Genomic DNA, 27388 nt, shown 5'->3' with positions numbered 1-27388 from the left:
CTGATGAGTGCTGTGTTATTTCTTCATGTGAAAAAAAAAACAAACAAAAAAAAACCTTTGGGGTGTTTTATTAATTAACCTTTAAAAAATAACATAAACACCATTCTAAACGGGAACAGTTTTGAAAAGAGTATTGGTCACATTAATTTAAACTTTTCATTGTATCAGTAGTGACTTTTTCAAAGATGTAGGACAACTATAGAGCTTATCAGAATATTTAATAATAGATATATTATCTGGTAAATAAGATTTTCATACCTTGCCAGAATTTGGTAATTATTGCACATTCTATTCATTAGAAAGTCATTGAGTAGCAAAGTTAAAAAAAAATAAAAAGTTAAAGTGAAAAATAAAACACAGAAGTAACATAACTTCTTGATTGGAAACAAATATTCTTAAATAAAAATCAGTCCTGTATAGTCCTTGATTAATGCTGCAATTTAAATTATCTAGCATTGTGCTGCTGCATCTCCATACCCCAAAAGAAAGCAAATATGTGAACTGTTGCTAAGAAAAGGAGCAAACATCAATGAGAAGACTAAAGAGTAAGTATACTTTTAATAATGAAAAATTATTGACATTTTATTTTTTTGAAAAATACACTTATTGCCTTGCTGGCTTTTTCTCTTTAAGATTCTTGACTCCTCTACACGTGGCATCTGAGAAAGCTCATAATGATGTTGTCGAAGTTGTGGTGAAACATGAAGCAAAGGTATTACCTTTTTGGTAATCTTGGGTAATCCAATGAGTTTTCTGTTTAGCAGATTAAATGCCTGGCTTCCTAAACTATTTACTCTCTCATAAGTATTATTTTTTTCCTCTTAATCTGTACTTAAAAGTAGTCCTACAGATACTTTTTCTTTATCAATATTTTTGCTAGAAATAGTGGATTTATTCAAAAGTACATTATTCCTATATATTCTTCCTTCTCTATTATTTTTAACCACACCTGACTGGTCAAGTTATCCTTAAGGTCTTTTTCTAACACTGTACTCTCCGGGAAAATGCCCTTAGTTGGAGACATACTGATTCTGACCCAATCGTCTTTTTCAGTATTATTTTTTCATATCTTCTGTTCCTTAGTTACCATGATAATTCCTGTTATTTACCCTAGCCATAGTCTTTCTTATCCTCTTGTTATTTCTGTGAATAAGCCAAAGAACTTGGAACAGAAGAAGTAAATTATTTAAATGACTTGACTAAAAGCATAGCTCTCTTTATTGGGAAATAAATACTACTCATATTGGGAAGTTACTATTTTATAGTTAGCATTTGTGCAAAAAGTATTTTATTCTTGGAATAATTATGTTTTCATCCAGGCTACAGATCATCATTTCTTACCCAGGAACTATAAAAAAAAATACTCAGTAAAAGCTATATGGGATAACAGTCACCTAATTCAGCAATGTTGACCGTTTTTAGCCACAGATCCTTGCCTTTAAACAAAATTTTTAGTAGAAATTCACTGTGTAACAGACAGACTGGAGCTGCTCGTAATGAAGGGAGAAGAATGCAATAGAGATTCTTTCCCCTTGGGTGGCCCTGAGGCTCTTCTCTAAATGTGCTTTGCAGAGTAGTTTTCTGTCTCTCCTTGGGTTTCCCACTCAAGGAACCACTTAGAATTTTACAATTTATTTTTCTATTGCCTCTCAGTGTCTTAATTTCTTGATTCGGGGGAATTCTTAATAATGTATAATCTCCATCTTTCCTATTGTAAATTATTAAATAAAGTTATTTCTGTTTGACTGCTTGGCATATCTCATTTGTTTGTCTGTTCTTCAACTTTTTACTGATTGCTTTTTTACACATGTGATGCATTAATAGAAGAATATCTGTATGCATATTAAACTTGAGTTGTGAAACTCAATGAAACAACCTTGACTAGGGTGGCCAACCATCCAGGTTTGTCCAGGACTGAAGAATTTCCAGAAACATAAGGACTTTCAGTGCTGAAACTAGGGTAATCCCAGACAAACCAGGACATGTTGGTCATCCTAATCTTAAAACAGAGTGATACCCAAATAAACTTTCAAGAATGTATTTCATATTTCAGTGCGTTTTGGTATGCGAATAAATAGATTAATTGCTCTGAGCATTTTAAATTGCTTTTTCAGGCTTTGTAAGCCTGGAGATGAGCCATTTATAGTCTAATTTTGGATTCATTGAGAAAGTCTTTCTTTATTCCTGTTTATATATTCTCCAAGTCCATGAATATGAATTTAATGGTTTCTCAAAACTCATTAGTGACCACAAGATTGATTACTGATATTTCTCAGTTATGTTTTAAGGAATTATTTTCCTGATGGAGAGGGGTGGAGTAGGGATGAGATAGGAGAGTGTTGCAGCTGATTTTTTTTTTTTATGAACACTTAAAAAAATACAATCAAGTTGAAAGAGCTTTATGGAGAATAACTATATAACCACCACCTAGATTCTGTTATTAACATTTTACTATATTATTTTATTATGTATTATCATTTTATCCATCAATGTATCTTATTTTTTTTACACATTTCAAAGTAATTTGCAAATTACTGTGTACTCTCCTTAAATACTTCCACCTAAGCATCATCTAGAAATCAATATTCATTTACAGGGTTGTTTTTATTTTGGGGGTGTAAAATGTACATGCAATGCATAAATATTAAACGTACATTTACTGTATTTTGATTAATGCATATACCTGTGTAATCAAAACTCACCAAACTACAGAACATGATCTCACGGCAGAGAACAGGGCCCCATCCAAGGTAATCTATACCCCTAGAGACAATAACCATTTTAATTTTTTCCTACATAGATTAGTCTACTCAAGGCTTTCGTGTCTAGATACTCTTGTATAAGGCTTTTTCTTTAATGACTGTTTTGGAGAATTTATCCACATATCAATAGTTTCTTTTTATTGCTCAGAAGTATTCCATTCTGTGAATATATCATAGTGTATTTATCTATACAGATTATTTTTTACATGATTAAAAAAAGGTAGACAATTCAGCCAATAGAAGTAAATGTTTTAATGCTCATCTAATCTCTGGCTTTGTTACTGGCTACTGTCTCTCTTCTAGTTATTCTTCATATTTCTGGACCTCAGAGATCCATAAAAATAATGGATTAAACTTAGGCAATGTCTAGCTCTAAATGTGGTGAACCTATTAATATTTTAGTGCTAAGCACAACTATTATTCAATATCTCACACTTTCAACGCAAAATTGAATCTTCCTTCTGATGTCAGCCTTCATAAGTTAGTGAATTTATGTTCTAGATTTGAGCATAAATACTTTGTATAGACTTTTAAAGAGAATAATTGAGAATTTTAAATTAGTAGCAAATGTTAAATACATGATTGGGTGGTTTAAATTTTGCACTGAAGGCTAATTTCAGCTTTTTCTGCATTGTTAAGGTTAATGCTCTGGATAACCTTGGTCAGACTTCTCTGCACAGAGCTGCACACTGTGGTCATCTACAAACCTGCCGTTTACTTCTGAGCTATGGATGTGATCCTAACATCATATCCCTTCAGGGCTTTACTGCTTTACAGATGGGAAATGAAAACGTGCAGCAGCTTCTTCAAGGTATTAAATGCTTCCATGAAATTAATTTTTTAAATTAACCTTTAAATTTTTTCATGTATCATATATGAGTTGGTAGTAAAAGGAAAATTTTTAAGAATTTTTGGTTGTTAATTCTTTCTAAATCATCATACTCAGTGCCCGAATATTATTAATCTTGATTATGATTTTGTTCCAGTAGCATTTTCTGCCCATTTTCTCTGAATAAGTAGCTTAGTCTTAAGTTTTTATCTAGAAAACTTTTAAGAATATGATACAATAGTAGCTATTTGTGTTCTTTTTTTTAAATTGTTTTTTATTATTAAAAATTTCTGTAATGTTGACATTATTGCAGCAGTCCCCCTGCCCTCCCCCCTTTGCCTACCTCTGTTCTCCCTGACCAACGCCTTCCTTGGCAATTACCAAATTATTGTCTGTGTCTATGGGGTATACATATGTTCTTTAGCTATTTCCTTCACCTTTACCCAGTCATCCTTCACTCCCTTCCCCTTGGGCACAGGCCAGTCTGTTCCATGTATTCATGCTTCTGATTCCATTTTGTTTGTCAGTTTATTTTGTTCATTAAATTCCACACATTAGTGATATCATATGATATTTATCTTTCTCTGACTGGCTTATTTCACTTAACATAATACTCTCCAGGTCTACCCATGTTGTCACAAAGGGTAAGACTTTCTTCTTTTTTATACCTGAGTAGTATTCCATTGTGTAAATGTACCACAGCGTTTTTTTATCCACTCATCTGACGGGCACTTGGGCTGTTTCCAGATCTTAGCTCTTGTAAATAACACTGCTATGAATATAAGGATGAATATATTCTTTCAGATTGGTGTTTTGGGATTCTTAGGATATATTCCAAGAAGTGGGATTGCTGAATCAAATGGCAGTTCCATTTTTAATTTTTGATGGAATTTCTTCAAAAAATAGCTAGCTAGTTAGCTAGTTATTTATTTATTTATCTACTTACTTATTTATTTTCTGGATTAGGATAGAATGAACCACCTCAGTAGCTTCTGAGGCTAATACATTTTTCTGTCACCACAATTACTTTAGCAAAGCTATTTCTTTTTAAAGAGTGGAAAACTTTGAAAGGTATGTGTCTCTTAGTAGAGCAACCATAGTAAATAATACTCTAAACCACTGGCTTTATCTCTGCACTCTTATTAAAGATTTTTCATATATAAGGCATGCAGATTTTGTGCAAGGTAGCCAACTGTTTGACTTATTAGAATATGACTATTGAATTCACCCGTTTATTAAATTTTTTAAATATTTAGACTAAATATTTAAACACTATAAATATCTGCACATAGGTTAAAAATTTTAGCCTAGCCCTGGCTGGTTTGGCTCAGTGGTTAGAGCGTCAGCTCGTGGACCAGAAGAGTCCTGGGTTCAGTTCCCGCTAAGGGCACGTACCTTGGTTGCAGTTTGACCCCGGCCCTGGTTGGGGTTATGTGGGTGGCAATCAGTCGATGTGTCTCTCTCACATCAATGTTTCTCTCTCTCTTCCCCCCTCTCTCCCTCCCTCTGTATCTAAAGCAAAAAATGTCCTCAGGTGAGGATGAAAAAAAATTTTAGCCTAGAAATCTGGTTCCATGATTTTAAAGTGTCTTTGCCTACACCTCTAGAAATTAATAGTGTTGTGTCTGACATCTCAGATCTCTGAGAAGAAATGTAACAGATCAAGCCTTTTGTATCTTTGTCGCCCTTGATGATCCTTGTACTTGTGGTCTAGAAACCACATTTTGAGAAAAACACTGCTTGAATAGATGAAACCAGGTTTCATCTGCCGAAACTGTGAACTAACTATGAGACTGTTTTACTTCCCCATGTACCCACATAATTTGTTTTGGTGTCAGTTTGGGGGATATAATAAATAGTCCTGTTCAGTTGCCTGGTGAGGGACATTTACAGTCTTGGTAGTTTTATGCTAAATGCTATTACTTACTTTTCCACCTAGTTTCTTAGAATAAATTATCACAGTACAATTCCCAGGTCAAAGGATAACATGCAATTGTTAAGTCATCTTCTAGAAAGGTTATGTACTATTTTATACTCTACTACTAACAGTGTATTTATGGTAGGACCTGTTTTTCTTGTCAGCACTAAGTATTATGATTCTTAGTCTCCTTGTGTAAATTTGTGTATGTGAATTACAGAATAGATGCTTTTTAAATGCAAATTACAGAAATACTGTCACGGAGCTCCACCTTTCCTCTGGCCATTAATGGATGAAGGGGAAACAAAAAAACAAAAAAAAAACCTGTCATTATTTTGCAGTTTTAGGATACATGTTGCAGTATTTTTTCCATTTTTTTCTTTGCCTTATAACTTTGTTTAATGCCTGGCATATATTTTTCCAGATCAATTTTGATTCTGTTTTTTTTTGTTTGTTTGTTTGTTTGTTTGTTTTTTATCCTCACCCGAGGACATTTTTCCATTTTTTGTTCAGGGAGAGTGGGAGGGAGAGAGAGGAACAGAGAGAGAGAGAGAAACATCGATGTGAAAGGAACACATCGAGTGGCTGCCACCCACACAACCGACCAGGGCCGGGGACAAACTGCAACCGAGGTACATGCCCTTAGCGGGAACCGAACCCGGGTCTCTCAGGACCGCAGGCTGACGCTCTAACCGCTGAGCCAAACCGGCCAGGGCTGATTCTGTTTTTGATGCTTTTCTACTGCAAGATAAAAAATATTTACTGCCCTGGCCTATTTGGTTCAGCGGTTAGAGCATTGGCCCAGACCAGAGAGTCCCAGGTTTGGTTCCTAGGGCACATACCTCGGTTGCAGTTTGTTCCCAGCCCCGGTTGGGGTCATGCGGGTGGCAGCCACTTGATGTGTCTCTCTCACATCGATGTTTCTCTCTCTCTGTTCGTCCTTCCCTCCCTCCCGCTCTATATGAAGATAAATGCAAAAAAAATGTCCTCAGGTGAGGATAAAAAATTATATATTTACCTACAGCTTCATCTATTATGTATAAGGTTTAATTTTTATACTTAAATACTTAATCCATTTGGAGCCTATTTTGTTCTAAGATACAAGGTACATGTTTTCTTCTTTTCCTATTGGATTTATATATGCTATAAAACAAATGTTTAAACCTGAGAATGAGTTTAGATATCTTCTAGTCCAACTTCTCTTTAGAACTGAAAAAGTCTGAGGCCCAGAAAGTTCAAGTCACTTGCCTCAGTCACATAGCTAATTAATATCAGAACCATGGTTAGATCTCTGGCCATGGCTCTCCTATGTTTTTTCACCATTCAACAGGTTTGTGTATAGAGCAAACCATCTTTCATCATCTATTTTATGTTCCTTTACATTGTTTAAATCACATTTTATGGTTATTCATGTTTACATTCATTTCATTTATATATGTTTCCAAAAATAGTTTTAAGAAAGTCTTACCGTTTTTCCTCTACTACCGTAGGGATTTCCTACATAATCTACCAAACTCTAAAAGAGCTCTACTTCAGATAAGGTGCCTCCCCTCTTTAAAGTTTGGTTCTGCTTTCTAAGTAGTAGTTAATTATTCTTTTCTCTCTCTCTCTTTAGAGGGTATCCCATTAGGTAATTCAGAAGCAGACAGACAATTGCTGGAAGCTGCAAAGGCTGGAGATGTAGAAACTGTAAAAGTAAGATATGATCTTATGTTTTTAATTTTGTGGTTTTATTTTGACAGTGTTTAATGAGTCTGTACTGTTATAATGAGCCTAGTTATTTATATATGCTACCTGTTTTAAGAGGCAAATCATGCTAATCTAGTTCTCTGAAAATAAGAATCATTAAGTAATAAAAGAAACTTTAGTTTCATATGCATCTCTCTCTCTAAATGCATCACAGTCACAAATTTGAGTAAATTGCATGTTCATGGAAGTTAATTTTGTTTAAAGAACCTATACATTTTACCCTTTAAAAGAATAAGGTGACCTGGCCAGGTAGCTCATTTGGTTAGAGCGTCATCCCAATATGCCAAGGTTGAGGGTTTGGTCCCTGGTTGGAGCACATAAAGAAGCAACCAATGAATGCATAAATAAGTGGAACAACAAATAGATATTTCTCTCTTTCCCTCTTTGTCTCCCCTTTCCTCTCTCTCTCTCAAATCTGTAAATAAAATTATTAAAAAAAAGAATAAGGTATCAAATTATTGTCCATTATTATTTACATTTAACATGTAAAATAAGAAGGGGGTATACTAAATAATACCTCATTCTGTCTACACATTGCTTTTAGTTTCTTCATTTCTTTGCCCCCTCTACCACTGTGAGGACCCATTGTTTAAATATAGTAATAATACAGAGTTGCCACTTTTTAGATCTATTGTCTTATTATATCAATCTTCAGTTTATCAAAACTGAAAATTTTTTTTTTCTCAGAGGAACCAACTTCAGCTCTTAAGGCCCATCTCCTCTAGTAGTCTTCCCTAGAGTAACCGGCTACTCCCTCACATTTTACTTTACTCTACTGTAGAATCATATGTAATGTCAAAGAGCAAGACTACTGTTTAATTCAACTAATATAAATTAAAATTAACTCAGCATGTTTTATGAGTTTTAGTAATGCAGTAATTTTTTTTTTCCACTTCCGAAAACTTTTTTTTTGGCAATTATGTTATTTTAATTTCCAAAGCTAATAGAAGGAAAAAACTTTGTTGTGCCCCCCTATCTGCCTCTAGACTTTTTCAAAACAATGTTGGTTCTATTTTAGGGGTTCTTAATAGGTAATAAGAAGTTTTATAAAAATCTAAGCACATTGATTTGATTCATGGTAGAAGTAGCTATTTGAAGCAGTATTACTATATTTCTGTATGGTATTTTCAGTCCTGAATAGACCCACCCCACAAAGTCAGTTTTAGATTTTCTGAGAAGAGAATATGAATGTTGGTCTCATCTGAGCTGGGTCACTGAGAAAATTTATTCACGGTCCTTTTAAAAAAAGAGATCTCTGGAAAAAAGTTGATGGAATCCTTTTATCTGTGTAGGTAGTACAACTATTCCCAAATAACCTCAGATTTTATTTTTAAAATAGTTTCATTTTTCAAAGAAAAAATGGTATAATGAATCTTACTGTTTGACTTGTTTTATATTTATAAGGAAGATGATGTTTCTGTTATTGACTACTGGCTTGTGGGAAAAAAAATCACTTGAGTTAAAGGTAGTGAGCTGAATTTTTGTTTCCTGCAGAAGTGATTAAAAAATGAAGTTAAAGGTAACTAGGTAAAGGGCAACTAGCTGATTTTTGGGGCGGGGGGAGTGGGGGTGATGATAAAAAATTTTAAATGCTCATCCACTTACATATATTAAAGAATATATAAAATTACATTCATTATACATAATAGTAAAGAATAATAGAATGAATCTAAAGGAAGATATAAAGAAATGTACAGTCGTCCCTCATTTATCATGGTTAATTCGTTCCAGACTCTAGCCATTGCACCTGGCGTTGAAGTATTGCTGGGGTGCTCAAATACATAGACCTACAGTTCATACGTACAGTAATTTTAATTTTAATTGTAATAATACAGGGGTGTATAATTGACTCAGACAACCGAGCATGCACTATCATTTTCAATGTCTCAATCAACTTTTTTTTTTTTTTTTAATTTTTTTAAAAATTAATTTTAGAGAAAGAAGAAGGGAGAGAGATAGAAACATCCATGAGAGAAAACATCGATTGGCTGCCTTCTGCATGCCCCCCCACTGGAGATTTGGCCCACAACCTGGGCATGTGCCCTGACCGGGAATCGAACTGGTGACCTCTTGGTGCGTGGGTCGATGTTCAACCACTGGGCCACACCAGCCAGGCTCAATCAACTTTTTAATGAATATATTTTTAAAAATATAATAGAGGAAGCTGCAAAAGTCGAAGCACGAAGTGGCAAGGGACAGATGTAATTGGGGGCAGGAATTGGACTTAGAGAACAAAATAATGCCATTGGATTGAGAAAGACCTTCCTCTCTCCCTTATTCTCTGGGAATAGGCATCAGGCTGTCTTCCCTCACCTCCTTTTAAAATCACTTCATGGAAATTTATTTTCATCTGCTTTTCTATTTTTTATCTAGCTCTAGACAGGTGAATCACTGGGAGGATAACATCTACATATTACCCAGTGAATACTTATGTGCTCAGTTATGTTTGTTTAGTGGTGATCTGTCAGCTAGATACTTCCTATTAGAAACCTATCTTAGCGTGGACAAAACCAAACTGACAAGTAGTGAGTAGAGTGGCTGGTGATAGCTTCCAAACCTAGCATAGAAGAGCTTTATCAGTCCTGAATTAAACCCCTTGAGTTTAAACTCCTGATAGTTGATCCTTTGGTTTATTGGGCTCTAGGTTATTCCTGCTTTTAGGGTAGGATAATAAAGAGAGTAAGGGTTTTGCCCTGGCCAGGTAGCTCAGTTGGTTAGAGCAATGTTCCAATACGCCAAGGTTGGGAGTTCAGTCTTCGGGCAGGGCACTTAAAGAATCAGTCAGTGAATGCATAAACAAGTGGAACAACAATCTCTCTCTCTCTCTCTCTCCCCCCCCCCTCTCTCTCTCTGTCTCTCTCTCTCTCTGTCTCTCCCTTTCCTATCTCACTCTAGAAAAATCAATAAATAAAAATTTAAAGAGTTTTACTAATATTAATATTTATTTGACTTTTTTTGAACAACTTGATTTATTATAGGGGTTGCTTTTTTTCCCCAAATGTTTATACTTTTCATGCAAAATACTCTTGAGTATTTTGAATATTACTCTTGCAGCCTTTCTCATCTAGGCTTTGTCATCTAAACCAAAGCACAAAAAATTATTTGACTATTTTCTTAATTCTTCCAAGAATGGTGCATAAACAGTAGCATTCTGTTAGTTCATTCCATATTGTGCAATATAATTCTGTAATGTAGTTCCTTGACGACCGGCATCAGCATCACCTAGGAACTTGTTAGAAATGCAAATTCTCAGGGCCCAGCCCAGACACACTGAGTTAGAAAATCTGGAGCTGGGACCTAGTGCACATGAAAATTTAAGGATCACTGGTCTAGTGCAGTACTCCTCAAACTTTAATGTGCTTACAGATCACCTGGGAATCTTATTAAAATGCTAGTTCTGACTCAGTAGATGGGGATCTGAGATTCTGAGTTTTTAACAGGCCCCAGGTAATGCTGATGCTTTTATAATGTAGTGAACCTCTACATATATTTACCAGAAATGCAAGTTACAATTGCTGGTAATTGATACTTAGATTACCTTTTCATAAATAGTAGTAGTGGTAATGATAAAATTTACCTACTAGTTTTAGCAAAAGATGATGATACCAGGTGTAGATGAGAGAGACCAGATTCCCAGTAAATGACAAGATGAAATAAGAATAAAGAATGAATAGTTTCTGAGGATGCTGATTTGATGAGACAAGAAAATAGACATTTGAAATTTCTACTAAATGAATGAAAACAAGAAACCAGATTATGTAACATCATATATATGCTGTATTTCATCCTATAGAAATTGTGTACTGTTCAGAGTGTGAACTGCAGAGACATCGAAGGGCGTCAGTCTACACCACTCCACTTTGCAGCTGGCTATAACAGGGTGTCTGTGGTGGAGTATCTGCTGCAACATGGAGCCGATGTGCATGCTAAAGACAAGGGGCAAGTACCAACAACTGCCATGGTCTCTCTTTTATCATCTTTTCATATTTTTAGGAAATCTGAAAATATTTTTATGATAGTTGGTAGCTCTTTTATTTTCAGGGAAGTCTGTTCCCTAGCATTATCTTAAACATAGCTTATTCATTTTAGTTAAGATTTTATGATATTTAGCATTTATATACAGACTTATTTGCATAATGCCTTATATTTTATAATTGCCAAGGAGATTGCAATATTAGTGTGATATTGGTTGAAAATTTTTTTAGTTTGCTTTGAGATATTTAAATTCTTCCAGTTTATCTTTAAATTATTCTTCTTTAAAAATATACAGTTCTCAGTTCTAGATATTGAATATATATGTTGTTATATTTTCTGCAATTTTAAATATTTCCTCCCTGACCCCCTCCAAAGAAATAATTTTGTTTATGCTTTTAATAAATGTTTAGGTTCTATAAAATATAATCAGTATAATCCTTTCTACAGTTTAATAAATTTATCAGCTGTGTGTAGTTATTTCAGTTAAAACATATCTTTGTGTTGCATTGCTTAACTTTTTTTTCAGAGGCCTTGTACCTTTGCACAATGCATGTTCTTATGGACATTATGAGGTTGCAGAACTTCTTGTTAAGCATGGAGCAGTAGTTAATGTAGCTGATTTATGGAAATTTACACCTTTACATGAAGCTGCAGCAAAAGGAAAATATGAAATTTGTAAGCTCCTGCTCCAGGTATGTTTAAGTACTTGCTATTCACAGGGTGTAGTACATAGAATATGTTTAATATTTCTGGTAACTCTAATATAAACTTAAATTTAAAAAAATAGGAAGCAGTTACCTAATTCTCTACCTAGATTTCAAAATAAATGTCAGGAACAGTATTTTAATCTATGAGTATGTTTAACACACACAGATTTACTTATTTTTAAAATTTGTATTGTTGACACTATTGGAGATGTCCTCCACTTTCCCTCCCTTTGCCCACCTCTACCAAGCCCACCTTCCCCTTCCTTGTCCTTCCCCACACTATTGTCTGTGTCCATGGGCTATGCATATATGTTCTTTAGCTTAGTCCTTCACCTTCTTTATCCAGTTCCTCCCACCCACTCCCCTCTGACATTTGTCATTCTGTTCCATGTATCCATGTTTCTCGTTCTATTTTGTTCGTCCGTTTATTTTGTGCACGTATTAGTGCACTCGTAGTATTTGTCTTTCTCTGACTGGCTTATTATGCTTAGCATAATAATCTTCAGGTCCATCCATGATATTGCAAGGGCTGAGTTTCTTTTTTACAACTGTGTAGTATTCCATTGTGTAAATATACCACAGCTTTTTTATCCACTCATCTGCTGATGGGCACTGAGCTGTTTTAAATCTTAGCAATTATAAATAACACTTGTATGAACATAGGTGCGCATATCTTTCTGATTGGTGTTTCAGGATTCTTAGGATATATTACCAGGAGTGGGGTCACTGGGTCTCAAAAGGCAGTCCCATTTTTTAATTTTTTGCGGGAACTCCATACTGTTTTCCACAGTGGCTGCACCAGTCTGCATCCCCACCCACAAGCCCTAAGGTTCCCTTTTCTCCACATCCTCACCAGCACTTGTTGTTTGTTGATTTATTGATAGTAGCCATTCTAAGAGAAGTGAGATGATACCTCATTGTAGTTTTTTGTTTTTTGGTTTTTTTTAAGAGACTAAAGAGACTGATTATTAGTGACCTTGAGCATTTTTTCTTATGTCTATTGATCATCTGTCCAGTGTTCTTTTTGGAGAAGTGTCTTTTCAGGTCTTCTGCCTATTTTTTAATTGGATTGTTTGTCCTCCTGGTGTTGAGTAGATTTATTATTATATAAAGTCAGCTATCATCTCTGATTATGTTTATTTATCTTAGTACCTTAACTTCAAAATAGTTGATGGATTATGTTATTTATAAGCTAGATTTATTTACCACTAGTGAAGTTGATATTTCTGGTTTAATAGAGGTACCAGTGTAGATGTTTTACAGTAAAAAACAAGAGTAAAAAGTTAAATTTATACTTTATTTCAGTGTTTGTGAAAACTAAAAATGGTATACATGAAAGTTAATTTTTGATAAAATACTTTATTTTAAATGTAGTTTAAAATTTTGACTAGTGCCCTGGCCGGTTTGGCTCAGCGGTTAGAGCGTCGGCCTGCGGGCCAGAGAGACCCGGGTTCGGTTGCCGCTAAGGGCATGTACCTCGGTTGCAGTTTGTCCCCAGCCCTGGTTGGGTTGTGCGGGTGGCAACCACTCGATGTGTCCCTTTCACGTCGATGTTTCTCTCTCTCTCTCTCTCTCTCTCTCTCTCTCTCTCCCCCTCTCTCCCCCCCCTCTCCCCCTCTCCCTCCCTCCCTCCCTCCCTCCCTCCCTCCTACTCTATCTGAACAAAATATGGAAAAATGTCCTCAGGGAGGATTAAAAAATAAATAAATAAATAAATAAATAAAATTTTGACTGGAATTGCATTATAAAAGCCTAATAATATTTAACTGCTCTATTTTTTTACTATAATTTTCTGTGTATTAAATTAAACAGTAATAACAATCATGTTAACCTTTACGGTAGAGTCTCAGTAGAAAATAGTTTTCTTTAGTATAGTTACATTGACTATTTTCTCATTGACCAAGGACAAACTGAAGTTGGTTTTTCTTTTTCACATTCCCAGCATGGTGCAGATCCTACAAAGAAAAACAGGGATGGCAATACTCCTTTGGATCTTGTTAAAGATGGAGATACCGATATCCAAGATCTACTTAGGGGAGATTCAGCTTTGTTAGATGCTGCCAAGAAAGGTTGTTTAGCCAGAGTAAAGAAGTTGTCTTCTCCTGATAATGTAAATTGCCGTGATACTCAAGGCCGACATTCAACACCTTTACATTTAGCAGGTAAGGGAATGAAGTTTCACAGATTTGGGGTGGTGACATCTAAGAATCATTTTACCCAAATGAAATATTTCCTACAGGTAAACATGAAGGATTCAAATCAAATATCTTGTAATACCACTGTTGTACTCTAGTGTATCTATACAGGGCAACTATACTTATTCAGTAGGAACAGTTGAAAGAGGCTCTGTCAGTCACCGTGTGCTTTGGAACCTTTATTCCAGGTCACCATATTATTTGAATCATCTTTGGTGAGTGAGTTTTGGATACAGAAACTTGACAAGTATGCCTCTTGACCCAGCCTTCCTCATGGAAGCTAAAGCTTTCCATTCTTCTGTTGATAGCTGTTAAGCACAAGCAGGAAAAAAATCTTGAAAGATTTTCAGAAGTTACATAAACCTCTTGCCAAAGTTATTTCTTATATTTGTTACAAAATACCATAGACTGCTGGCTTAAACAACAGAAATTTACTTACAATTTTGGAGATCAAGAAGTTAAGAACTGGTTTCTCCTGAGACCCCTGTCCTTGGCTAGAGGATGGCTACCATCTCGCTGTGTCCTCACATGGCCTTTTCTTTGCTGTGAACACATCCCTGTGTCTTCTCTATATGTCCTAATCTCCTCAGTCAGATTGGTTTAGGACCTACCCTGAATGGCCTCATTTTAACTTAATTACCTCTGTAGAGGCCCTGTCTACAAATAGAGTCACGTTCTAAGGTAGTGGTGGTTAGAGCTTTAACATAGGAATTTTGGAGGACACACTTCAGTACATAATATTTGTTCTAAGTTTTCACTGCAAATTGACACCTTGCACCTTTGTTTTTAGTGCAGTTGTGCAACATTGTGGTTTCAGTACAGCCCTTTCAGCTTCATTGAAGGTGCTAGAAAATAGGCCATTAAAATCACTGAGCCACAGCTAATACTTTAGTGGATTTGTGTCCTGTGCATATTTAACTCATACAACTTTATCTAAATACACATGGTTTAAACAGAAAAGAGTAATGCAGGTATTTCTGCCACTCTGTGTAATATGGGAGATGGACATCTACTCTTCTCCCAGTTCATTTGGGTCTCAGTATGAGTAACTGAGTGTGTTCCCAGTGTTTAAGGGATAATTTTGGTTATATGTGATTTTTACCTTTAAATTCTCACCCCATGTAAGTTGGGATCCCACTGTCAAAGGAAAATAATTACTCCATCTGTGTGTCTTTGGGAGAATTTTGGAAGTGATAAGTTACAAATGCTAACATGGTGAGAAAAGGCTTTTCTGCTTCCACTGGCAATCAGGAGTTTCTAGTGCATGCAAGACAGGATGTGACCTGACCTCTGATTTGAATTGTGCATTGCATATTTATTTATATGAGCTTTTTATATTTTTATGGAAGCGTATCTAGAACATTTTAACATTACTATTTAAATCTGTTGTCTTTTTAAATGTCAAATGTGTTATATGCACAAAATATTTCTGCCCACCTGGACAGTATTATACCTTGAGACCTAGAAGGACTTTTTTGTTGTTGTTAATCCTCCCCTGAGGATATATTTTTTTCTACTGATATCAGATAGAGTGGAAGGGAGGTAGGGGGGAGAGAGAAACATCAGTGTGAGAGAGAGACATGGATTGGTTGCCTCCCACACAACCCCAGCCAGGGCTGGGGATCAAACCTGCAATGGAGGTACATGCCCTTGACTGGAAGTCGAACCTGAGACCCTTCGGTCCACAGGCTGATGCTCTAACCACTGAGCAAAACCAGCCAGGGCAAGACCTGGAAGGAATTTTAGATTCAGTGTGATACTTAGCTTATGGCAGTTTTATAGTTTTGTTTTTCTTGATCTTACTAAAAATTTTTTGCTTTAGATCCTTCAGCAAAAGGATAAAAACTATTATAAAAAAATAAATGTGAATAAAATATTTCGAACTATTTTTTTTTTTTTTTATCCTCACCTGAGGACATTTTTTTGTTCAAATAGAATGGGAGGGGGAGGGAGGGAGGGAGGGGGAGAGAGAGAGAGAGAGAGAGAGAGAGAGAAACATCGACGTGAAAGGGACACATCGAGTGGCTGCCCCCCGCACGACCCAACCAGGGCCGGGGACAAACCGCAACCGAGGTACGTGCCCTTAGCGGGAACCGAACCTGGGCCTCTGGACCGCAGACCGACGCTCTAACCGCTGAGCCAAACCGGCCAGGGCTATTTTGAACTATTTTAAAGTTTCAAGTCATACCTGGTTTTATTTTGGCAAAGTTAGGTCCCAGATTTGCTTTCAATCTATGAATATGTGTCAAAACTATGCTGTACCATAAGAGTATGTATTAAGATAGCTGACAATTTTCAAGATGACAGCTGAGAGGTTATGGTGTATTTATAAAATACTAAGTTTCACTTCATAGGTTTAGCAATACATAAGTGCTGCTGCCAGACTTGTAGAGATGTGTACCCCTAAGTTCTCTCCAGCAAAAAGCATGTCCTTGTGGCCTTCTGGGGAATTGGGGTCCTGAGACCCATGCTGGGTGTCGTATGTGGTTCTCCAGCCCCTTGAGATCCTAACTTAGCTTTTATATGATTGAATGCCTTTAATTTGTAGTCCTTGAGACCATGTATCTGAATTCTGAAAGTTGTATATAGCAACCATGAAAGTGCAGGGACTTTGGGAAGGTTTTAAAAGATAAAGACAAAATTATCAGATTCTGTAAAATGAATTGGTAGCATCACTGAGAGCTTTCAACTTGAGGACAGTGGGCAGATTTTTGTCCATAAGATAAAATTTTTAATAAACTCCCATTGGGGAATTTTAGATTTCTATAAATATATGTAACTATTTTTTATATTGACAATTAAAAGTAATTTTACTTCTTTTCTAAATCAGCTGGTTATAATAATTTAGAAGTTGCAGAGTATTTATTACAACATGGAGCTGATGTGAATGCCCAAGACAAAGGAGGACTTATTCCTTTACATAACGCAGCATCTTATGGGGTAAGTTCTTCATGCTACCTATAAAAGTCTGAGATTTTTAAAGTGAAAATTAGTATTGCAGTTCAATGGGAATTTAGTTTGACTTTCTCATTTTATAGAGAAGTAAATATGAGTGCTAAAGAGGTTAAATAACTTCCAAATTTCAACTCTGAATCCGTTGTAAGCTTGCTTTGTGATGTGCAGCACATTTGTCATTCATTTTATTACCTTACCACCTATCATGTTTTCACTGAACTATTGATTTGTTGCTTTGTTGGTGCCCAGGAAACTCATTGGGATTCATAGGAATCTGTAGGTTCAGATGCATTGTTCCTGACCTTTTACAGCCCTAAACGTCACAACCATTATTGACTATCTTCAGTAGTATGATTTGAATAATTGTGGAAGGCTACTGATTTATAAATTGTTGTTCAGCAGTTATAACACCAGGATAAATGAGAAGTTGTTAAAGTCATATTAGTTTAGTTCTCCTCTTTGTAGAATTCGTCATATTTTCTAGATAGTTTTTCAGATAATATAAATGTCTACTGTAATTTTTAATTAACTACCCATAAATTATGTTGGGGAGAAACAGTTTTTCATTTCCAGACTAAGTATGAAAACCTGCAAAAATAGGTATATGGCTAGTTTTTTTTTAGGAACTAAAGTGTGATAAAATTTCAGACTGTAACAGGAATATTTTCTTTTACAGCATGTAGATGTAGCAGCTTTACTAATAAAGTATAATGCATGTGTCAATGCCACGGACAAATGGGCTTTCACACCTTTGCATGAAGCCGCCCAAAAGGGACGAACACAGCTTTGTGCTTTATTGTTGGCCCATGGAGCTGATCCTACTCTTAAAAATCAGGAAGGACAAACACCTTTAGATTTAGTTTCAGTAAGTGATGGGCTCTTGGAAAAATCTCAGTGCTTTTCTCGCTTTTTAAAATTCACTTGATATATATAAAATGTCTTCATGGGGAATGTGTAAAATCTGTTTAGCTCAAATTGTAGGACTTTTTTGGTATGAAAATTTAATAACTAAATAATAGGATTATCAGTTATTGTGTTTTAAGTATAGCTACTCACTTTAGTTGGGAAACAAAACAGGCACAGGCCCCCAATGAGTCCTGTTACAGGACATACAGTACAAGATAGTGCAGGACATGGGCCTTGATGAATTTCTCCAGCTGAGAACATTGCCCTTAAGGTGCAGCCACAAAACCTCCTTCTAGTAGACCCCCACACACACACTACCTCATCCCAAAGTTTCTATTTCTTACCCCACCAGAACTGTTCACGAAACAAGTTTGTTCTTCCAGTTTTCTATGGAAGTCTTTTCTTTCTCTCCTGAGGGAACTCCTATAGGAGTCTCCATTCTAGCCTCTGCCTCTGCTTTGGCCACTGTAACACAGGTGCCTCTCTTGCCTCCACCACTGAGGAAATTGACCAGACCAATGGAGGGAAAGGGAGAAGAAATTCTTGAGGTAGGATGGGAAGCCTCTTGACTACTTTCTACTGAGAGAGATTCCATTGTTCCAAGTTACATTGAGAAGCTCATTTAGTTCAGCTGTATTGAGGGTTAAATAGATTTTTCTCAAGTTGATAACCCAACCATATTTATAATATTTTTTTCAGGGAAATGTCTTTCCCATTCCAGACTACCTTAAAAGTGAACTTTTCTTGGTCAATCCACCTATTTGTTAGTCCGCTAGATATGAGTGACAATGAAACAGAGTGCTCTAGAGAACACACATGAGCTTTAGAGTAAAACAGACTACCTTAGAATTCCAGCTCTACCACTTACAGTACAATTTTGCAAGTTGCCTAACCTCTAAGCCTCAATTACCTCATCTATAAATGGGGATAAAATATATCTGGTTAATATGAGAATTAAACAAGGTAATGTACTTAAAGTTCTTGACATGTATCAGATACATAAAAAGCACCCAATAAGTGGTGCTAATGTTATTTTTAAGTGCTATATACAAACTGTGATTCCCATGAGAGTCCTTTGACTCAGGGGAACAAAAAGATGAGGATTGGATGAACTCATCATGGTTAAATGACTAACCATGAAAAAAACAAGTATTGATTTACTTTTTCTTAGTGTCTTTATTGAGCATTGTGAAAAAAAAAAATGGTATGTCACTAATTAAACAAATTAATGTACCAGTAATTTTTTTTTATTCTAGCAAATATGATTTAAATGATTATCTTTGTTACCCACCCCCAAAATGTTCAATTTTGAGGAGCAAATATATCACTGAATATTTCCCAAAAAACAAATGATCAGTACATTTGCTAAAAGTTCCATGTAGGTTAAATTACTTCTTTCAGAGTAATTGTGAATCTTAAAAGCTCTTACCTTTTTAAATTGATATTTTCAGTATAGTATCAGAATTAATTATTTTTTTCAAGCTTTGCCACATTTAACAGTTTTAATTCTGTATCTTAAAGGAGATGTTCTGAATTATGTTTTATATTTAATAACAATATAGCTAAATATCACTTTTTAAAATAACCATTTTTATATTAAAAGCAATTCTAGGCAGATTTTCTGTCATATTTTAAAGTGCATTCTATTGGGTATAGTAGGACTTTAAAATTGCTTATTACAGATTTCCTCTCTCTGACATGTACATTAGGCAGATGATGTCAGTGCTCTTCTGACAGCGGCCATGCCCCCTTCTGCTCTGCCTTCATGTTACAAACCTCAAGTGCTCAGTGGAATGAGAAACTCAGGAGCCTCTGCAGATGCTCTGTCTTCCAGTCCATCCAGCCCATCAAGTCTTTCTGCAGCCAGCAGCCTCGATAACTTATCTGGGAGTTTTTCTGAACTGTCTTCAGTGGTTAGTTCAAGTGGAACAGAGGGCGCTTCCAGTTTGGAGAAAAAGGAGGGTGAGGTTCTATAAAAATAACTTTCTAACTCATAGGCACATATTTGACATTTGAAATGGTAAAATCATTTTTTTTTTAACTTTAAATATAACTGTATCAGATTAATATAGTTGAGAAGTTTTAGCCTTACATTATTATAATTCGTAGTGACACTTTCTCCTTCCAAGTTGAGACTTGATGCTACTAACCTACTTTTAGATGTAAATATGCTTTTTAAAAGGTTTCAGAAGTCCTTTTGTTTAGGAATTAGTTATGCCTTTATTTACCTCTTCCAGTGCATTATTACAGTTATGGAATACCTTTTATCCCATGTCAAAATACTCAGTTTTGAAGATCATTTTTTAAAAGATATAAAAACACACACATACCTGTTATCTCTAAAAGCTATTCTCTTTACCTTTTTTACCTGTCAAAATTTATCTCACCTTGTGCATTGTGAAACTTTTTTACATAAATTTTTTTGTGAAGTAGCTTACATCCTCAAACATAGGGAAACTTTTTTGTAGTGGAGATAAAATTAACATATAATAATAGTTTCAGCCCTATGGAAACTTATTTTAAAGATAATTAAAAATAAATTTGTTTTAATGAAAAGATTTTTTTTAACCTGAGAGTGTCCTATTGGTTAACTGTTTCTTCTAATGATGAATTCTTAGTGTTCTTTTTGCAATTTTTGACATTTTGTTCAGTATTATATCCCAAGTGGCTATTAATATTTTGCTTTCTTTTTACTTTCTTCATGTATATAGTAATATGACAAAGTTTTGTTATACTATTTATATCTATTATTCTGATGTGAAAATTTTTTTCTGGATTTTTTATTTTCCAGTTTCAGGGGTAGATTTTAGCATAACTCAATTTGTAAGGAACCTTGGGCTTGAGCACCTCATGGATATATTTGAGAGAGAACAGGTGAGTTGATGAATTGTTTTGCTTGTTTTGGTGTTTTATGGGACCTCAAGGGAAAAATAGGACATACTTGAAATGCTCAACTTGTTTAGGAGTTAAGGGGGGATATTTTTTTAAGAAACTGGAAATCAGTTACTCCTCTAGTTTGGCTTAATCTTGGAATTTCAGTTTATTAGTACATAAAAATTTACTTTCATGTAGTAATAATAAAATAACTTTCTTGAATACACAGTTTAATTTATTCAACCAAAAATAAGTTATCCTTGAGCCCGTTTGTTTAGTTCTCTTTTGTCAATCACTACCCGCTGTAAGCCTGATACATCTCTATCCACTGTATAGATACGCCAACTGCATATCTGGGCTCTTATAGAATATTTCCAATTTATAGTACTCTCTCAGAATACAATTATGTAGTTTTTGGCATCAGTTTTAGAAATTCAAAGACAGAAAAGATTACTGCAAGCTGGACTCCATGGAGAGCTTCATAGAACATGTGTAAATAGAAGAGGATCTTTTAATATGTCTTTAGTTTCACAAAGTGGGAATAATATATTAGAGATAAATTAGTTTGAACAGTGATGCAGAAGTACCAGTTAGCAAAGTCTGGCGCCTGGAGGAACAATTGAAGGCATTGTATAAATGACTTGGATGTAGAGGGATGGTGGAAAAAAATACAGTATTATACCTGAATGTGGTTAATTTGAAAGTGTATTTTTGTTTTGCAATTTCATTCTTTTGGGTTCTTATGATAAATGATAATGATATTTTTGGTAGTTTATGACTCAACTTTGTTAAATTAGCTAATTAGTTGCAACTTTTCATTTTCAGTTTAACAACTGATTTACTTTCATTCCTAAGCTGTTCAATAATTAATTTGAAATAAATGTATAAATTTAATACATTGTGAGATCACCAATATATGAATGTCCACCAAATGAGTAAGTCTTCTAAACATTTTATTCTCTTGTGTAAGATCACTTTGGATGTATTAGTTGAGATGGGACACAAGGAGCTGAAGGAAATTGGAATCAATGCTTATGGACATAGACACAAATTAATTAAAGGAGTTGAGAGACTTATCTCTGGACAACAAGGTATTTCCTTTTAAATCATTGCTGTCATCAGTTTAACAGTTTCCATAAAGGCAGTCCTCAAGTTACTAATTGAAAATTTAAAAATCTGTAAGAGTCCATTTAATAGGAAGAGCTTTGGGAAACCTGGAATCAAGTCTTAACTCTACTACTTTTAATTTTTCTGAGCTGCTGCTGTTTACTGTGTGAACCTAAGTAAAATCTCTGGGCCATTCAGAAATTTGGGAATTGCTTTACCTCTGAAGTTATTTCTATTTAGTTATTTCTGAAGTTATTCAACCTCTACATTTTTTATTCTACTCTGAAACTTTGATATCTTGTATCTTAGGGTAATGGGTAATGACTAGGTATTCATTTTATGGGCCTGCTCATAAAAGAGTTTGAAAATCTCTCTTTCGTTGTAAATAGCTAAATTTTAAACACTTGCAGTGAGAGTACAGGGAAACAATAATGTTGCAACTGAGGAAATTTAACAAAACAAAATTGAATAATACATTTTATTTCTCCTGGATATTGATACTTAAGGAAAATGCAAATTGCATTTGTTTAACAGATATTAACACTTCATATGTACCAGGTTCTGAGTATAAAAAGGTGAATTAATTTAAGTGTCAGAAATCACATTGTAACTTCATTGTTAAGTTGAGGAAATGATTTACCCTGAGGTCAAAAGCATCCTTATAATTGAAGTCCTGGCTGTACAACTAGGGTTAAAAGTAAACCTCCACTAGCAAAAATGAAGGAATTTTCAGGAAAAAAAAAAATGTATATCTGCCAGGATAAGGTCTATCTATTGAAGGTAAAAGAGTACCTCTAAAAATTAGTAGATTCAAGTTTAGGAATGCTTTATACTGGGAGTCTGGCATAGGATCAATTAAAGGTAGATGCATTGTATGTATCTGGTAGAGTCTAGAGCAAAATGTTTAAAATGTGAGATAGTCTTGGATATTTATAATGTAGATGACAAAATTTTTGGAAGATAGAAGGGAAAACCCATGGCTCCCTGGAATATTACTATTACAATATACACAGTATAAAAATGAAGAAGAACTAGAACTTTCAGTTGTGGACTGCCATCATGACTCTACTACAATAATACCATCTGGTAGGGTAGCAAGTGTGATGGATTACTTGGAACAAGGGTAATTTAGGAAAGAGGAGGGTTAAGAAGGAAAGCAGGCAGTGTTTGTACACTAAACACATCACAGTATGTGACACACAGTTATTAAGACTGTTGAAAGGCTCAGGAAACCATTATGGAAAGAGAGACACTGCCTCCAAGTGGCAGATGTATGTACCGCCATGCCACCTCTGGTCCTGGCTTAAAAGCTTTATCTATTATTTAGTGTATTAAATCAATAGATTATTTGTCCTGTTATTTCCATGAAAAGTGTCTTTCTTCAGGATGGTCCAAGGATGGCTTAGTAAAGTGTTTGTCACATTCTTTATTCTGCTAACACCATTATTTTGTAACATAATCACCTATGAATAGTCTTCATACTTCCTGTAGATGTTGTAATTCAGCCATGCCTATAAGTCTTTATCAGAGTTTGGCATGTTGGTGGTAGTTCAGTTATTCAGACCAGAACTCAGAATAGTGTTCTTAACCTCCAGAGGCAAACTGCCAGGCATTGACCCAGCAGTAAAGGATTTTATCTCTACCTGGAAAAACAGCAGAGCTTTGGAGATCTTGTAGAGATTAAAGGAGAATTGTTGCAAATTTACTAAAGAAACTGGAAAATTCTGTTTAAGATTGCTTTTAAAAAGCTTTGTGAGAGTCAAATTAGTAAAATAATATATTTTTTTTTAACCATCGATATTCAGGAAATATGACAAATCCATTGCATTGAATTAAAGAATCTATTATGGGTTAGAATAAGCATTTAGTAGTTAGTACATTTTATGGACTTCTCAGTGTAGGATAATTTAAAATTACTTAAGGTCATGCAAGTTTCTGTCATAATTCTTCCTCACAGTTACAAAAGATAAAGGACTAAATGCTGAAGGGCTGCTGCACATTTGATAAAAGATACTTTGAAGAAGACAAACTCATTATGAATAGGAGATAAAGAACAGATTTTCTGAACTAGTCCCACAAAACCCTTATGACTTGTCTGGTCAAAAATTAGTAGTTTAAATGTAGTGTAATGTTCTGGTTTGGATTCTGAAACAGAAAAAGGACATTTAGTGGGGAAAACTGGTAAAATCTAAAAAGTTTTTAAAAATTGGTAGCAAGCATTAGATAAATTATTTTTGTTTGATGTGGGGGTTTTTTGTTTGTTTTGGGTTTGGTTTTGTTTTTCGGGGGGGAGGAGCAAATAAATATTTACCTTCAAATTTCATCCAAAAGGTCTTAACCCATACTTAACTCTGAACACTTCTGGAAGTGGAACAATTCTCATAGATCTGTCTCCTGATGATAAAGAGTTTCAGTCTGTGGAGGAAGAGGTATGTTCATATACCTTAAATAAATGTTAGTTCAATAGCTAAGTTTCCTGGAGGTTTTCAGATTGACTTGAAAATATAATAGGGTGTTTCAATTGTCCCTACTTCTTTTCCACCTAAAAAACTTTCAGTCAGCATTTAAGATATATTGGCTCAATAAACCTTAATTCCGGTAACTGAATTCTAGTTCAACACTACAATTAATACTTACACAGAATTCCATTTGAGAACAGGTTGCTATCATTTGAAAGAAAATGTTAATGTCACCTCCCTTCATGAAGGCAAGTACAAAGCCCAGGATCTCAGACAAGACCCAGAACAGACACTTACCCAGAAAATTTGTATTCCATTATTCTTGCTACAAAACTCATGGATGCACTGAAATCTTTTAATAGTGCCTTACACTTTGAAGAACATGTACCCTGTGTATGTGTGAGTTGAGGACAAAGATACAGAATTAAGTAAAACTTAATCCTAAAACCCAAGAAACCCCAACCACAATACAAATTGTGCACCCTGTCCAGTTCAGTGGTTAGAGTGTCGGTCCGTACACCAAAAGGTTTCAGGTTCAATTCCTGCCCCCTGTTGGGGCACATGTAGGAGGCAGTCAATTGATGTGTCTCTCTCTCATTAGTGTTTCTCTCCCCCTCCCTTCTTTCCTCTCTCGCTCGCCCTCCCTCCCTCCCCCGATCTCTAAAAATCAAAGGAAGAAAATGTCCTTGGGTGAGGATTAACAAAAAAAATTTTTTTAATACAAATTGTGCTTTATTAGAACAAAGCAAATGGGAACACAGACAAACAGATAATTTTTAAATATGTTTTTATTGATTTTTTTTAGAGCGAAGAAGGAAGAGAAAGATAAAAACATCAATGTGAGAGAAACATCGGTCAGCTGCCTCCTGCACATCCCCTACTGGGGATTGAGCCCGAAACCTGGGCCTGTGCCTTGACCAGGAATCGAACCAGGACCTCTCAGTCCATGGGAAAACACTCAATCCACTGAGTTTCGTTTTTTTTTTTAGTATGTCAAGTGGTTAGTTTTATGTATTTAGCTCACCTCTGCATCCAGTTGTTTTGTTTTTTTTTCCTTTGGTTTGCATTATATAGTTTTCACCTATAAATACATTTTCAGATAGATTATACTTAGCTAACAGCCATTACTAGAAAACAGTACTTGTAAACTTACATAACTCATATTTCTTAAACCACAAAAATATTAAGTCAAGAACCATGTTCCCCAAATCAGAAAAGACATAAAATATGCTAAATATTTAAAATATTTTTCCATCAGATGCAAAGTACAGTCCGAGAGCACAGAGATGGAGGTCATGCAGGTGGAATCTTCAACAGATACAATATTCTCAAGGTAATAAGTTAGTAAATAATAAAGTTTGCTGAAACCATAGTTTTTTAAAGCCCAAAGCCTTAATTAACTTTCATAAGAATATAATCTATCTATCCCAATAAGTCTTTGCCATAGCATCAGAGGATATTTTGGGAAAGACTAACCCTTGGAAAGGTTAAGATTCTGAAAACCCTGTACTGTTTTTATAATCAATAATGCAGTGCTTGTTGAACATACTCAAGTTTAGCGATTATGCTTTATCTTGGGGTATTGATAAGTCCTTTAGATTTAGGACTTTCTATTAAGGTAATGTGTGGTAACAAAGCTGAATTTTTTTGTAACTCATAAAAGGACTTTATCTTTATAATTATATCATGCTTTTTTATTTGTCCTGACTACTCCAGGTTTCTGTGAGTCAACATATCACTTTTTAATAATTTGAATAGTACTCTCTCAGTACCTTCATCTTTTTCAAAAACAGTCTTTTAAATGTTTTAAGTCATTCTAATGAGAGTCCTGTCTCCTTGTTGATATCAGTTACTCTTCTCAGGACCTTTTCCAACTTTGCTGAGTTTTTCTTGAACTGTAGCAAGCGAAACTGCATTATACTTGAGATGCATAATGATTTTGTAGTAACTACATTGCTATATTCTCAGTTATTATAAATATAGGATGGTTAGAATTAAAATATGGCAAATATCTTAAGACCTAAATTTTAAACTCAAGTGAAGAGCATCATCTTTCAGTTGTTGTATTACTGTTTCACAATAATGTACTATTATGAGTATAATATTAGATGTTATATTTTAGAGTTAGTGAATACTAAAACTATATATTGAGAAATTAGATGATTTAAAACAAACACATCTAAGTAAAGGATCATACTTCTGCGTGTTTTTTATTAGTTTATATCATAGGTGACAAGAATGACATCTTGATTTTCCATTCATTGACATATGTAATAATTTCTAATAAAACAAATAACTGCCTATTACAGGCAAATTTTCAGTCAAGTCTACTTTCCAAACAGTAACAGTTTGTTAGGGTGAGGGCGGAGAGAGAACATGTGTTTGATTTTCAAAATACAGGTACACCTCTCTTTGTGCTTCACTTTATGAGGTGTCACAGATTTTGCATTTATTTACAAGTTGAAGGCAAAATCCTCCACCAACAAAAAGCTTACAACTCTCTTTGTTATGATACTTGCTTTATTGTGGTGGTTTGGAACCAAATCCACAGTGTCTCTGAGGTATACCTGTAGTCTAATTTGAGAAAGATACGCTATTTTCTTCTTCTGTAATGTATTTTAATGCAATATTTAATGAAAATTTTTTCAATGGTTAGACTGTTTTTGTTACCTAAATGAGATCCCATTGTGCCAGTTGTGTTCCTCAATTTGTGTGTAGCAGTGTATTATTTTGAGCCAGAACTAAAACCAACTCTCAGGTGTGCTCTAGGACCAGCAGGGGGCTGTAGCACCTTTAAACACAGCTAAGAAACAGTTCTAGGATTGTGAAATTTGACCCCATAAATATTTAAAGTGAGACTAGCATCCATCTTTAACTCTTCTGCAGACAAAAATTTTAGGAATTGGAGGTATAGGGAAAAATAGAGGGAGTAATAAGGAGTATGGGGGGTGT

General features: G+C 35.0%; 1 protein-coding gene and 1 pseudogene across 1 annotated transcript in view; one reads left to right on the top strand and one right to left on the bottom strand.

Annotated features, from left to right (window-relative positions):
- The window catches only part of TNKS2 (tankyrase 2), a 61326-nt gene that overhangs the window by 23034 nt on the left and 10904 nt on the right, over positions 1-27388 (top strand). Inside the window, exons 10-23 of the mRNA XM_036264927.1 lie at positions 454-545; positions 634-712; positions 3402-3573; positions 7125-7204; positions 11052-11197; positions 11760-11925; positions 13883-14102; positions 16966-17075; positions 17767-17955; positions 19706-19958; positions 20788-20870; positions 21841-21961; positions 24309-24406; positions 25695-25769. Of these exons, the coding sequence (XP_036120820.1) occupies positions 454-545; positions 634-712; positions 3402-3573; positions 7125-7204; positions 11052-11197; positions 11760-11925; positions 13883-14102; positions 16966-17075; positions 17767-17955; positions 19706-19958; positions 20788-20870; positions 21841-21961; positions 24309-24406; positions 25695-25769 (1884 nt within the window). The remainder of the gene's footprint in view (positions 1-453; positions 546-633; positions 713-3401; positions 3574-7124; positions 7205-11051; positions 11198-11759; positions 11926-13882; positions 14103-16965; positions 17076-17766; positions 17956-19705; positions 19959-20787; positions 20871-21840; positions 21962-24308; positions 24407-25694; positions 25770-27388) is intronic.
- On the bottom strand, positions 4547-4661 carry LOC118632810 (annotated as a pseudogene).

Source organism: Molossus molossus, unplaced genomic scaffold (genome assembly GCF_014108415.1).
Source record: "Molossus molossus isolate mMolMol1 unplaced genomic scaffold, mMolMol1.p scaffold_m16_p_17, whole genome shotgun sequence".
Classification (NCBI taxonomy): Eukaryota; Metazoa; Chordata; class Mammalia; order Chiroptera; family Molossidae; genus Molossus; species Molossus molossus.
Note: the sequence above shows the minus strand (reverse complement) of the source record. Positions and strands in the feature narration are given on the sequence as shown.